The following is a 14,747-nucleotide window of genomic DNA, read 5'->3' on the forward strand; positions in this document are numbered from 1 at the left end:
CCACATGGACAAGAAGAAATTAAGGAAGGCACAAAGAATCCATATTAAGCCAAGGTATGGATGGGCCCTCATTTTAATGAATAAGTCACTGTAGAAGAGAAAGGGAGGTATTTTTCTTCCGTCCCTTTGTCTACATCTTCCCAGTATTCCCAGTGTGTCCAGTGTCCGATGGCAAATGAGCCCAGGATTCAGTAAGAGATGGAGTTTTTCAGAGGGATGGAGAAACTTGTAATGGGAGGACTCCATCTTCCATTATCCACCCCTGACATGGTGCATTGCCAGGACTATGAGCAACTCTAACTTTCGGTGGGATTCTAACATGGGGAACAGGATTAACCCCTCCTTCCCATGCACCATGGTTCTGATCTAGCTTGTGCCCCCCCCACACCCTGAATAGCTGATGTTGCTAACAGAGAAGAAAAAACCCAGACAAACTCACTCATTTAATCTTACATCTCTTTTTAACCCTTAATTGGTGATAATGAAAAAACACTTGATGATTTCCCAACAGCTGTCTTAAATATGTCCTCCAACATTTATTGCTAGGTTATAAAATCCACCTTAAACATGCCGTGTGATACTTTCTTTTTCTTCTAGGTCAGCAAATTGGAGAGGGAGAAAAATCAGGAAGTGAAGCTGATCAAAGAACACGAACAGCGCAAAAACACAGTGACAGTAACGGAGCTCAAGGCCAAACTTCATGAAGAAAAAATGAAGGAGCTCCAAGCTGTTCGCGAGGGACTTTTAAGACAGCATGAAGCTGAGCTTCTTAGAGTCATAAAAATCAAAGATAATGAAATTCAGAGACTTCAGGCCTTACTCAATGTTGTCCGGGATGGGACGCCTGATAAGGTTAAGACGATGCTCTTCTGCGAAGCAAAGGAGGAGGCCAAGAAGGGATTTGAGGGTGAGAAAACCAAAATGCAACAGGAAATTTTGGAGCTTAAGGGGGCTAAAAAACAAGTGGAAGAAGCTTTATCTGTAGTCGTGCAAGCCGACAAAATCAAAGCAGCAGAGATACGAAGTGTATATCACCTTCACCAAGAAGAGATTACCAGGATAAAGAGAGAGTGTGAGAGGGAAATTCGCAGATTGGTATGTGCAAATTTCAATCATTCTGGTGGTTTTCAGCATCAAGGGGAAGGGAATGAATGCTCTTTCTGTGTTTTTGCTAATAAACAGTTCAAATTCACTGTGATGAAGCATCCTGCATTGGGGCTACAAATCCATACAGACTTTCTGATCCTTCTGAGGTTTATCCAGCACTAATGAAAATGTCTAGGAGGAGGTTGTCTCTCAAAGAACTGCTGTGCTGTAAATTAACAGGGTGCAAGGTTTTGATCCAGGCTGTCTCTTGGTTTCTTGCCATGCCATCTGTTTAAATGATCATTTTAGTTCCACCAGGAATCAACTTCACATCAGGACTGGTTAGTGGGCAGTAGGTTGTTCTTTAAAAAAAAAAGTTTTAAAGCTAGAAAAATAGTTATGTGCTAGAATCCAAATACCGCCTTGTCTTTCTGCTGGTAAAGGGTAAATTAGGAGGAAGGAGATGATGTTTCTTTTCCAGGTCACAACCAGCTTTGCAAATTGCTGTGCATCTCTACTTACCTTTTCACAATGCTGTATTGTTACTGAGACATAAAAGACTTCTGATGATTGTAGAAGTATATGGTGATCTAATTGTTACTATCAACCTTTTTCTAGGGAAAGGGGTATAGGCAAAACTTCAAATATGACAAAGTGATCAAAGCTCAACGCCATGTGTAGGAGGCCAATGATTTAAACCCTTGTTTTACAGTACAATTCTAGGCATGCCTGCTTGGAAGTAACTCACACTGAATCTAATGGAACTTAGATAAGTGTGCAGTGTTGGTGCTGACCTTTAAAGCCCTAAACGGCCTCAGCCCAGTATACCTGAAGGAGTGTCTCCACCCCCATCGTTCTGCCCGGACACTGAGATCCAGCACCAAGGGCCTTCTGGTGGTTCCCTCATTGCGAGAAGTGAGGTTACAGGGAACCAGACAGAAGGCCTTCTCAGTAGTGGCGCCTGCCCAGTGGAACACCCTCCCAGCAGATGTCAAGGCAATAAGCAACTATTTTACTTTTAAAAGACAACTGAAGGCGGCCCTGTTTAGGGACGTTTTAATGTTTGCTGTATTGTTTTTAATGTTTGGTTAGAAGCCGCCCAGAGTGGCTGGGGAAACCCAGCCAGATGATGGGTGGGGTATAAATAATAAATTATTGTTATCATCATCATCATCATCACCATCATCATCATCATCATCATCATCATCATATTATTGGATTACAGCCTCTTGGACTTACACCGCTGAATATACATGTATGCCATTTCAGCAGGGTGGTTTTTTTTTATAAAAAAAACACGTATAAAGCAATTACCTTTAGCCTGCATCTAGTCATGGTTTCTTAGCCTGTTTTCATACGTAAATGTCTCCATTTGGCCTCATCATATACGATTTGAGTTGCGCAGTATTTCCCAGACAGAAGTGCTTTCCATGCAGGAAAATACACAACATATAAGGTGACCTGCACACAGTTTCATTTCCAGGATAACATATTTGTATTATAAACGGCTGTATTTTGCATATAAAGCCACTCAAGAGATGATTTAAATTCTCATTGGATAGCTCCGACTATGTATGATAGCTTTTGATTTTCTATTTCGACAGTTGTTTGATTTTTTTCCAGTTATTAGGCGGTTACCAGGCATTTAGAGAGCAAGGCCTTTGTGTAGACTTGTGTTTTTCCTGCTCCTGCACCACATCTACATGTTACTATGTGTGAATTTATGTTTAACACTCCTGTGATCACAATGAAAGCCACACCTAATGCTTTCTAACACCATTAGTGGGAGACTAGTTGCAGCAGCTAATTATTCATAGTAGATTAATTCTTGATGTATAACTTCAGCGGATTTATTATGCTCAGGGAGCATTTTGCTGTTTTCCACGATAAGGATGACAATGACAAATGTACCTTCAGTTTCATATTAAATGATCTGCTTTTTCACAGTAATAGGACCTATTCTGAAATATGCAATATCCAGAATGGATACTTTCTTTTCCAAAGTAAAATGCATAACTTTACATGTAATAGAATGTATGCTTGATAAGTTAAGTCTAGTCATGCTAAATCCAATTTTGTCCAATTTGTGGGGCTCAGGAACATTGGGATCCTATACCAAAGGGAGAACTGTGACCAGGATTGTATCTTTCCTTCATAGCCAAATATGTTGAATGCTCTTTTTCTGTTTGGAGATATCATGCAACTTGTGTGCACACTGCTCATTGAAAGCACATTCAAGCTTAATCTTTTCCTCAAAGAATCCCGGGCACAGTAGTTTGTTAAAGTTTTCAGGGGATTGTAATTCTGTGAGAAGTAAACTACAGTGCCCATAATTCCTTGAGGGAAATAATGTGCTTTGAATGTGCCTTAAAAGTATAACGTGGACAAAGTCTAAGTGGAAATTGCATCTATAGCACTCAAGGATGCAAAGAAACAGCCTAATTGTTCAATACCAAAATATAGTCTTATTTTACTGCAGTGTATAGTCAGTAACATTGTAACTAGGGAGACAGAGTAGTATAATGGTTAAATGTACCTGGATATGGACCTCTCTTTAGCCTTCATGGCTTGGTGAACTTGGGCAAGTCTCATTCTCCCATCCTAAGTCATCCTCATAAGGTAAAACAAGGTAACTCCCACAAATACCAAGAGAGGGATGGATGGATGGATGGAAATTGAATAAAACCTTTTGAACTGAATGGAAATATCCACGTGAATGGACAATCCAATATGTGAGCCGATAGTTCACAGAGCTCAGTCACAACAACTGTGATTACTGTGATCCACCCTACAACATATTAAGGATTTCAGCAGTTGCTAGAAGATGTAAGTTACTTCTGGATATATTAGATCAGGCATCCCCAAACTGCGGCCCTCCAGATGTTTTGGCCTACAACTCCTATGATCCCTAGCTAACAGGACCAGTGGTCGGGGAAGATGGGAATTGTAGTCCAAAACATCTGGAGGGCCGAAGTTTGGGGGTGCCTGTATTAGATTGATCACACAAATGGGTGTCTTTAGTGAAGTGTCCCAAGATATTTGGGGAGGCACAATTAAATGTTACATGCAAACACATATAAGTGTAGCCTGTCGGTATCTATGACCTTCACAAACACGTACTTAAGTTCAAAACCAGCGTAGATTTGGAGAGGGAGATAGCAAGTGGGGAAATTATTCTTCCCCAGGCACCAATACAGGCTCAATCACCTTTTCCCAAAGTAATTTTTCAAGCTTAAATGAACATGGGAAGAGCCTGATGGATCGTGCCAAAGAGCCATCTAGTCTAGCGCTCTGTTTTCGCAATGGCCAACAGATGTGCACAGGAAGCCTGCAAGCAGAACCTGAGTGAAGCAGCCCTCTCCCCACTTGCAATTTCAGGCAACTGGTATTTAGAGTTGCATTGTCTCTGACAGTGGAAGTAGAACATAGCCATCATGGCTAGTAGCCATGGATAGCCTTGTCCTCCATGAAAAATCCACCAGGCAACATTTTTACATGTTTTCATGCAGTGTGCATTTTAGCCTTGAAATGGCTCTTTGAGTCTAATTAGAATGGAGCCCAATTAAGATATTGGAGGATTCCTGCAAAACCTCACTAGCCTTTTTCATTTCTTAACTATCCGAAACAAGTGAGCATTTCAGCTCTTGCCATCTGCAGGACTCATGCTTGGGTCTTTTGTAGGGAACAGCGATTGGTGGAACACAAAATTCCAGTTATAGTAAGGGACTCAGTGGCTAACTTCTACTAAATCCAAAGATAGCTTCCCCCTCATATCTTACTGCCTTTCTCTATGTGTGCAGCTTTCCCCAAATAACCACCCCCACCCTTCTCCTCCCAACCTCATATGGTGTGAATATTTCCAAGCAAAACATAACATAACTTGATTTTGGATGTTTGATGCAGCTCCGTACTGGCTCATATATCTGGATTTCAACTCTAGCACTTTCCTACCAGGCTGTGGGTTTAAATCTTGCTTACCCAGAGAAATGATAAAAACTAAGAGTTCTCATGAGAAAAGCACCACAGCTAATGTTCACCAAGGGAAATATTAACCTATTGAACAGCCAGTTGTTAATCAAGCAACAAGGCGACATTTTCACGTTAGCACCCTAAGCCTTGGATGAGACCCACACTTTGAACATTGCTTATGCACATGAGGGTTATAGGAAAGAAAAAAATATGTTTTGACTGAGAAAAATGTGCTCTAATATATTTTAGCAACATCACAGGTTAAACTCTGCTCAACGATCTATTTGGCTTGCTGTAGTCATGTGATTGTAATGTTTTCTCTTCCTCATGTCAGCCGTAGACTACCACAAATTAATAGCAGAGCTCTGCTCAACAGGAGGCAAATTAATCCCCAACAGCAAACACTTTAATGCCAGAGTATTTACTGAGTATGCCTCAAGATCATGAAGCCATATGTCTTTATACTTATAATATAACATGCTATTTTGCAGATAGATACAAAATAACAGGAGCCAGAAATCTGTGAGTTTTATTAACTGGGCATGTTTCCCATCGACCACATGATAAGATGCAGGAACTCGATATCAATATTAAAGTGGACTAAGTACTGATTCCAGAAAAAAATAGCTGTGTTGATCTACAGTAGCAGAAGCAGCCATGTGATCCATGGTACCTTAATGTCTAACAGATTTGACTGTGGCATGTGGTTACATGGGCAAGAACCTACTGTACTGGCCCAAATATAAACCAGACTTTTTTTTCCAAATTCTGACCGTGAAAAGTTAAAGTGCAACTTATATTCACGACCTTACGATATTGCTGCTGAAACAGCAGCCCACGAGGGGTGTCAGGAATGCAGGGCGACGGCGCCCGCCCCAACTGTAGCCCCCAAGCCTCCCCTGAACTGCTGAGAAGGGGGAGAGGCTGCCAGCAAAGGGGCGTGGCTCCCCCTCCCCAGAGAGCAGCCCAGGAGTGTGTGGCAATGGTGCCCGTCCCATCCGCGGCTCCCCCCAAGCCGCCAAATTTTAAAGGTGCTGCTTATATTTGGGTGTGGGCTATATTAGAGCCAATACGGTACTTCCATTACATGCAGATGACAAAGGTAATCAATACTTATGAAAATGCATGCCACAATACATTTGTTTGTCTGTTTATAAGATATCTCACTTAGATCTTGTGTAAAAACCCAGCAAAGAAAAGATTGGAAAAACAAAATTGTGAGCATCATTTTTTTAAATTGAAGTTTTCAACAAGCCCCTGTGCCACCGCCCAAGTATTTGTGGAATAATTACTTGTTTAAATTATTGGGAATAATTAGTCCAACTTTGTTGCATCACCAGCATCTTACTCTTAAAATTGTTATTCATTTTGAAAATGTTAGAAAATATGATTCGACAAGATATTTGCATTTTGGATTTCTAACAATTTATATATTGTATTGTCAAAAAATCATTAGCAGGCCCTTCTCTCTTCTGTTGGGTGTAGCAGAACTAAAAACAGCTGCATTAAACCCCTACTTTGCATTGAATATGGAACCTTTGATCACACTTGTGGTTCTGCAGTTGTCAAATGTGTGCTAATGCATTCATCAGAGCTCTTCAACCCTTTCTAGTATCTAGCCTTTGGAGAAAAGTTGCAAGCATGAATACCACATTTCAGGAGGGGAAACACAGCAAAAGAAATCACGACTTTGAAGGCTTCTCCTCCCCACTAAATGAGCATACCCTACATTCCCAATCTCTCTGCTTCTCTCTCACACACAGGTGTGGAGCATATCAAAGAGGATCCTTCTAAGCCAAAGGCCAAGATGGTATTTCCTCCTGCCCTATCTAGGGTTGCCAGACTCAATAGAGGACAGGACTTCTGTGCCTTTAATTGCCCTGCCCTCTTTTGAGTCTGGAAACCTTAAAGAGAAACCAGCAGACCCTTTGCTTGGAAATTAAACAAAGGGTCTGCTGGTTTCTCTTTAATGTTTCCAGACTCAAAAGAGAGCAGGGCAATTAAAGGCACAGAAGTCCTGTCCTCTATTGAGTCTGGAAACCTTATCCCTATCCCATATATAAAAATCAACCAGACTGAATACCTGTAAAGGCTTTGGGACATTACTTTCACCTTAAATACGATGCTTTTTAATGATGTCAGCTCACTCTAAGTCAGGAGTCATCAAGTGTTTAAGTAGAGTGGACTTTTGTGTGTGTGTGTGTGTCTATGTGTCTGTGTCTATGTCTGTCTGAACAAACCCACAAAGTGCCCCACTCTGCTTCTAGCCAAAGGGTTGGAAAGAACAGTTTGGTACTTTGCTGTTTGAGGGACTTAGAATTTTCTTGCCAAATAATCCCGACCTCTGGAGAGGAAACACAGTTGTGATGGGCTTCAGAAGCCCTCCTGAAGCAAGCACACAAGTGGGAATGGTACCTGCCCTTTCCTTTGGTCCAAGCTTGGATTTGGCAAAGGGAAGCAGGATATCGTCCCCATCAGAGGTGCAGTGAGAGATCAAGTTCTAAGTTCTGTAATCAGCAGGAGTAGTGTCATGGTGGCTACAGATCTTGGGTGACTACTAAGGGTTGCCCAAATGTTTGCACTTCTGCTTATGATCAGAAGTCGATCAGTGAGGCAGGTTGAGTGGGTGCTCAGCCTCTCTAACTATACTTAAAAAAAAGTTTAACTAAGATGAGCTCAAGCAGCTCTTCATGGGATGAGTACGAGGGGCAGGGGGAGATTACAATAAATAAAAAGGTGTATCAAGAAAAGCTGGATTCTTGGACCAGCATAAGAATGTGTAAAGCCTTAAATAATTTTGCTGTGTTTGCTCCCTTGGAGAGTCCCAGTATTCCCAGAGCTTTCCACGGGCACAGATTTGCCACTGGTAGTATTTTAAGACATGTCATGGTCAACCTTGGATCCATTGAATACAAAGCTCCTTCATGTCCTTGACATGCCTATGGATTGGGCTTCCAATGCATACCAGCCTGGATCTGTCATGGAGGTTTGTTCTCCCATTGCTGCCAGTGTTTGGGGAAATAGTTTTGAAAAAAACAAGCCAGAAAGCTGGAGGTGTGAAGGTAAACACGAACACACACACACACACACACACACACACACACACACACACCAGCTTTTACCCTGGGTTGAGCAAACTGGCAAGGTTCTGGATGCCAGAATTTTAAATTCCATTCACGCCTAATTCATACTTCCTGAAACAATATACAAACCAAAACACTCACTTTGCTCTGAATTTTGCAGTGCAATTCTCCACACACACACACCCGACAGCAATGTGTTCAAAAAAGTATATTCTAGTGTGCATTTAAATGTGTGCATGTTGGTGAATATGTTAGAACCGGGCGTTAAGTATATAAATCATGTTTCCCTTCTTGCCTCATGGATTCCAAGTATTGGTAGACTTTCCTAAGAAGAATGGATGTCCTCCTTCTCCACTCAGCATTTTGTGCTGTGGTGCTCCTATTCTTCTTGGCAAAAGACAATGGCTAGTTTGGAAAATATACAGTAAAAGAGGTACCATATGGTTTTATTGTTGTAAAATTGTTGTTGTTTTGTTTTAAAAAAGTGACTAAAATGTTTGAGAAATAAATAATAAAATAAATATCCGTAAATAAAATAAAAACAAAAGCAGCATAGAGAAGAGAACTGGAGTAGTTGCATACATTAGCTGATATGATTACATGCATGTTCTATTAAGGAAAAGAGCTATAGCTCAGAGGCTTTGCACATCAAAGGTTTTCCGCTGCATTCACACCCTATCTGCTAATCCCCACATTATATTTGAGCTTTCACACAACATAAAAGACACTTTTGGAAATATGGTGGAATATTGTGCAATATAGTGCAAGTTCAGCACTCGTTGCCTTATTATTTGCAAACAGATGTTTTCTGGAAGCAAATAACACAGAAACATAGGAGCCAACTCCTAGGAGCTGAGCTCCATTCGCCCCCACAATAAAATTCACGAGCCCCAAAAGTTCACGAGCCCCAAAATTGATGGGCATTGCCATTCAAATGGTGTGCGCCACATCTTGCGATCGATTATGTGGGGTGGGACTTTATTCCTCCCCAATACTTTATTCAAGTTGACATCACTCCACGGAAATGAGCGCCCAACTTGCGCTACATTCCACAGTAGTTTCAGATGTCATGTGTCATGTGAAAGCTCAAATATAATGTGGCAATGAACAGTTACCGAAGTGTCAGGAAAACAGAAGGAACTGAAGTGTGAATGCAGCCCCAAGCTTCCGTCCCCAGCATTTCCACTTTTGAAAGATCTCACGTATCACTCTCTGCAAAATCTGAATCCTCAGAGAGCTGCATCCATTCAATAATAATAATTTAGTATTTATACCCTGCCCATCCGGCTGGGTTTCCCAAGCCAATCGAAGACCGTTCCAGACTAGGTGAACCAATGGACTGCCTTGGCACCAGAAGGCACCTTCATTATGTGTCCTCCAGTCTCTTCTTCTGTATGCCTGAGTTCCCCCTTAATAGCATACATCATACTGACCGCAGAAGGCTTCCTGCTCCCTTTGATCTTTAGTTACCTCTTCACTAATAAATGACTGACAACTTATTTACCTGTGCTGGTTGGCCCTGCAAGAGACATATTTCTTGTGGTACATTCTAATTGCTTCCTTTGACAACTTGCCTGCAGGGAAACGTGCGGCCAATGACTGGCGTGGATTTTCTCATTTGCAATTAAAACCTCTGTCTGGGAATGGTATGTGTCGTCCCCGCCCCCGCCCCCCCCCCCGGTTTTTCCTTTTCTTTTCAGCCCCAGATGCTGCAAGTTAGAAATGTTGCCTTGCCCTTCCACACCTTCTGCTACAGTGCTCTATATTAACAACCCTTATGGAAGCTCCCAAGCTTATAAGCAGCTTACATAGCATTGAAAATGAGATGTTGGGTTCCCCCCCCCCCCAATAACAGCCATGACAACCGGTTTGATGCAAACGATATTAGAAATTATTCAGTGTTTTGATTTTTAATAGCAGATGCTGGTGAGGGACGGCTGGGAGGAAGAGAAATCCCCCATCTTTCCTGGCTTTCCATAATTGGCAGCAGCGATGCTCGCAAGCTGTTTATTAATTAAAATGCATTATTGGTGGAGGCAACCTGCTAAATATAAAGTGGAAACATCCATGCTGTTAAGCAAGCCGTTTTCTTAAAGGCCATTGGTTGCCTTCCTCATGTATATTCATAGGCTCTGTTTCACAAGTAGGCCTTCTGTTAAAGAAAGTAACTGGGGTGAAATTATCAGGAAGGCGAGACTGTTGGGAGCGCCGCTTCCTACTGTCAGGGAACAAACGCGTGAGCTAGTCTTTTTGAGATACACACCTGGATACTAACCCAATACTCTCAGTGAGTCAACTCCTTTTTCTGCACTAACCTCTCCTTTGTGTTGATAGTACGGAGCAAAAAAGGCTGTAAATGTGGGTGTGTGAAGGGGTGTCTCTATGTCCATGAGTGCCTCTTTTTATTAATTTATCTACTGTTCTCCGTATTGCTTAATGATTCACTCTCTTTAAAATCATGTTATTATTGTTATACTTCAGTGGCTTTAACATAAAATAGTATTTTCCCTTTTCCTTTTTGTTTTTGTTGCTTCCTTATTGTACAAATTTTTCGCAGTTGTTTCTTTTTGCAGAACTGAATATATGAGCAAGAGTCAATGCTTGATATGATTTGAATTACCTTTCATTCTCTCTCTCTCTCTGTGTGTGTATAGTTGTGTGGTTTTTCTCTAAATTAAAATGTTGCCTGTTGACAGATCTGTGTTCAGATCAATAGATATTAGCTATGCAGATATTTTTTTTAAAAAAGAAACCTTTATAAATATTTCTGTCCTACAGCTTGTTTATACCATCCATGGAGAGATGCATAGTAAGCAGTCCTTTGTCTTATGGCAATCTTTAGTAGACTACAATACATTTAAAATAGATTATATATTTATTCATGGGTTGTTGTTTTTTTAATGATGGTGTGAGAAGTGCAGCACACAAGTGAATTTTATTGCCTCTGTCAAAGAGGATTTCTTCCCTTCCATTCTTGTGTGTTAGTTCTGGAATGCATGGGTCTAAAGATGTTTGATGTTTTCTCTTGAGTATGTTCAAACAAATCCACTTGTCCTCTGCAAAAAGGAAAAAAGGGGGGTTAGTATAGTCCAGGGGTTTCCTATGATATATTCAAGGAGCTTAATAATAATAATAAAGGCTCTTCTATAGCGAGAAAAAACTACTTGGTCTCCAGGTCAAGTATAAAGCATGTGAGTCAGCAATGGGAAAGGGATGGTAGAAAACTTTATCCATCTGTGTGTACTATTAGCTGAAAGGTAACATCACAATCATGATGTGTTTATTAAATTTTCCAGCAGAACCATTTGATACAAGAGTTATCAAACTGTTCCAGAATAGTATGTGTGTTTATTGGAGGTTTATCAGAGGCTTCTCGCTAAGATCAGTAGTGTTTTAAGGTTCCTGGATTTATTGGGAAGTCTTCCTGTAAGTATTGTTATACACTCCTCAATTCTAAGAGTGGCAAGAGGTTCTGGAGTAAGTGCTACTTTGGCTCCCCCTCCCCTTAAGCAGAGAGATTATGGATTTTTTTTTGGTAACATTTCGTTTCCTTGCAACAGAGGCCTGGCGTGCCCTCCTACCCAGCCCTGCCTCCTCAGAGTATTTCTACCCCCTAGCTAGAATGGGTTCTTGAAATGCCTCATTTTTGCCAAGGTGGAAGTTGCAGAATGTCGGATGGCGGCCACATTCTGCACCAGCTGTAGCTTCCAAACTGTCTTCATGGTGGCAGCCCCTCACGGAGAGCATTGCCATAGCCCAGGTGGAAGGTCGCTAGAGCATAGACAACTGAAACCATGGTAGAGAGCTGCAGGACAGGCCATAACTGGTGAAGCAGCCTAGCCACACAGACTCTACTTGTGATGCCAGTGACAGACTGGAATCCAGAAATATCCCTGGACTATGAACCCTTTTCTTCAGAGGGACTGAAACTCCTCCAGGAACACGTGGGGTGAAATATGTTGGCCACCAGTTGCTGATCGAAACCAAGCAGCTGCTTGGGTCTTGGCCCATTACAGTGCTTCTTCTGCTACTGCTTGATAAACAAGTTCTTGACCACAAAGGAGGAGTAGATGTGTTGTTCCAAGACCCAATAAAGGGGTAAAAGAACCCTGAAAACTGCAGGCTGGTCAGTTTGACTTTGATATCAAGGAAGACAGTAGAACAGATTACAACATTCAACCCAGAGCATCTTCTTAACAATACAGAGAAGCCACCACAACTTTGCCAAGAATTAATGCCAGACTAATCTTATATCTCTTTTTTATTACTGGATTGCTAGCTTAGTGCAAGGGCTGGCATGCCAACAAGGCAAGACGAGACAGTTGCCTCAGGGTGGCAGGCTCTGGACAGCCAGGGGAGTGTCTGTGCTTTTTGCCTCCTCCTCCTCCCCCTCCTCCCCCTCCTCCTCCACCACCACCACCACTGTGCACTTGCCCACCACTCTGCACCCACTGCAAGCCACTACTCTCTGGTCTCCCTTTACCCCCCCTAGTGGGCAAGTAGCAGGCATGCAGCAGAGGAGGGTGGGCTGTAGAGGAGGAGGAAGTGTTTTGCCTATACAGTAGTGATAAACATCCTGGGCTGGCCCTGGCTCAGTGGATTGTGGGAATGCTGTGGACATGATTTATCTTGATTTCAGCAAAGCATTTACCGATGATATTTTTCATTAGCAAACTGGTTAAATGCGGGCTGGGTGATCAGCTGCTTGGAGGTCTGCACTCAGACTGTGTTCACCCGTGGTTCCACTTCAAACTGGAGGGAGGTTTTGAGTGGGGTACTGCACGGCACTATCTTGGCCCCTGTATTTGTCAACATGTTAATCAATGACCTAGGTTAGAGATGGGGAGCCTATTTCTACCAGAGGGCCTATTTCAACTTGGCCGCTTATGGGGGTCTGCTTTCCAATGGTGGATGAAGTGGGCAGGGCAAAAGAACAACAGAACAGAAAAGCCCGCATGCCTCTCTCCACCACTCTTTGTCACAAACACATATGCATCAGATATGCAGCCACACAGCACATCCTCTTCTCTCTTTGTCGTGCACACCTCATGCTCCAGATATGCAGGAACACACACACACACACACACGAGAGAGAGAGAGAGAGAGAGAGAGAGAGAGAGAGAGAGAGAGAGAATTTCCAGCCCTTTCCACTCCAACACTAAGGTGGGTGTGGCTAGAAACATCCCGGGTCCTAAAGGCATTCCAATATCACAATCAGTGGCGGAGCGAGCCGAGCAGGGCCAGCCAGGACAGGACACTCTGAGGGACCTCTGAGGAGTCTGCCTGCCTCCTCCCTCTCAGCCGCCCTGCAGCTGAGGAGGAGGCAGCAGGCAGGCGTTTGGGGCAGCGTGGAACCTGTGGGCGCTCAAGCCACCGCGTCACTCCCAGGAGAGACGCGTGGCTCAGGCACACTGCAGGCCCCGCGGTGAGTGTCGCCCGCCATTTTGTCACCCCCTCAGTGGTGACACCTGGGGTGGCTCATCCCCACTGCACCCCCCTTCCTCAGCCCCTGATCACAATGTTCCAGAATCATGACAGGTAGTAAAAGCAAAGCCTCCCCTCCCGGCATTCTACCTCCCTACTAAGAATCAGGGTCCCCTACTTTTTTTGGGGGGGCGCGCAAAGTACAGTTTTGCTACAATTTAACTGCAAGTCTAGATTGAGCCCCACTTTCTCTGCAGAGTGTTCTGCAAATTGTGTCAGGTTGGAGAGCAGGGCTGATGATTAACAGGATCAGAATAGGCAAGAAAAATAGCTCCTTCAGAAGAGGGGCTTTCCTTAGGCTTGCAGTAGGGGAAGAAGGAGTTAAAATTCCTCCTGGTGCTTGCTCAGACTCTGTTATCATCTCTCCTCGCCACCCATGCAATTTAATTATTATTATTTTTTCAATGCTGCTGGCCAAATAGAAAGACACATTTAATTTAATGTGTCTTTTGGCACTAATAGACTTTAGCTGCAATCCTGTACTCATTTACCTGGGACTAAGCCCCACTGAATTCAGTGGGGCTCACTTCTGAGTAGACATACATAAGATTGGTTCCCTCAGCCTCAACCTCTTTCTGCAATACAGCAATAATAATGCTTACCTACCTTGTGGGATTATAGCAGTGTAATTTTGAGCACTTGAAATCTCAGTATTGTTATCCTAAACTTCCAGGATGCAGCATATGTAAGAATAGGCCCCATTGAATTCAGGTGGACTTGCTTTTGAGTAAACATGCATAGGATTGGCAACCGAGGGATTATCATTGAAATGTTGACATGAACAACAAAAAATGTCATAACATTTCTGTGGAGTTATATTATTCGTTCCAAACCTAAGCTCAAAAAAGTACTCTGTGATATTATTCTTTCATGATTAAACTCTCAGTGTAACAATCATTGTGGGTCAGGAACGGAGCCTACTTCTTTACTAATCAATTGAGAAACATTTCATGCCTGAACTCCAATATCCAGGTCCTTGAACTTTAATGCATGCACGAGGCACACCTTCAGTGCTGCACAGTTAATAATAATCCTGAATCTGATTCAAAGGCGACTGAAACTTACTTGTTTGTAGGAAACCTGGTGTGAGGATTTCAGTGTAATGTGTAGACATGAAGAAATAGT

At 42.6% G+C, this 14,747-nt stretch overlaps 1 protein-coding gene across 1 annotated transcript in view; it reads left to right on the plus strand.

Annotated features, from left to right (window-relative positions):
* The window catches only part of JAKMIP3 (Janus kinase and microtubule interacting protein 3), a 108,699-nt gene that overhangs the window by 68,790 nt on the left and 25,162 nt on the right, over window positions 1-14,747 (plus strand). The window contains exon 4 of the mRNA XM_035138580.2: window positions 598-1,095. Within this exon, the coding sequence (XP_034994471.2) occupies window positions 598-1,095 (498 nt within the window). The remainder of the gene's footprint in view (window positions 1-597; window positions 1,096-14,747) is intronic.

Source organism: Zootoca vivipara, chromosome 5 (assembly GCF_963506605.1).
Source record: "Zootoca vivipara chromosome 5, rZooViv1.1, whole genome shotgun sequence".
Classification (NCBI taxonomy): Eukaryota; Metazoa; Chordata; class Lepidosauria; order Squamata; family Lacertidae; genus Zootoca; species Zootoca vivipara.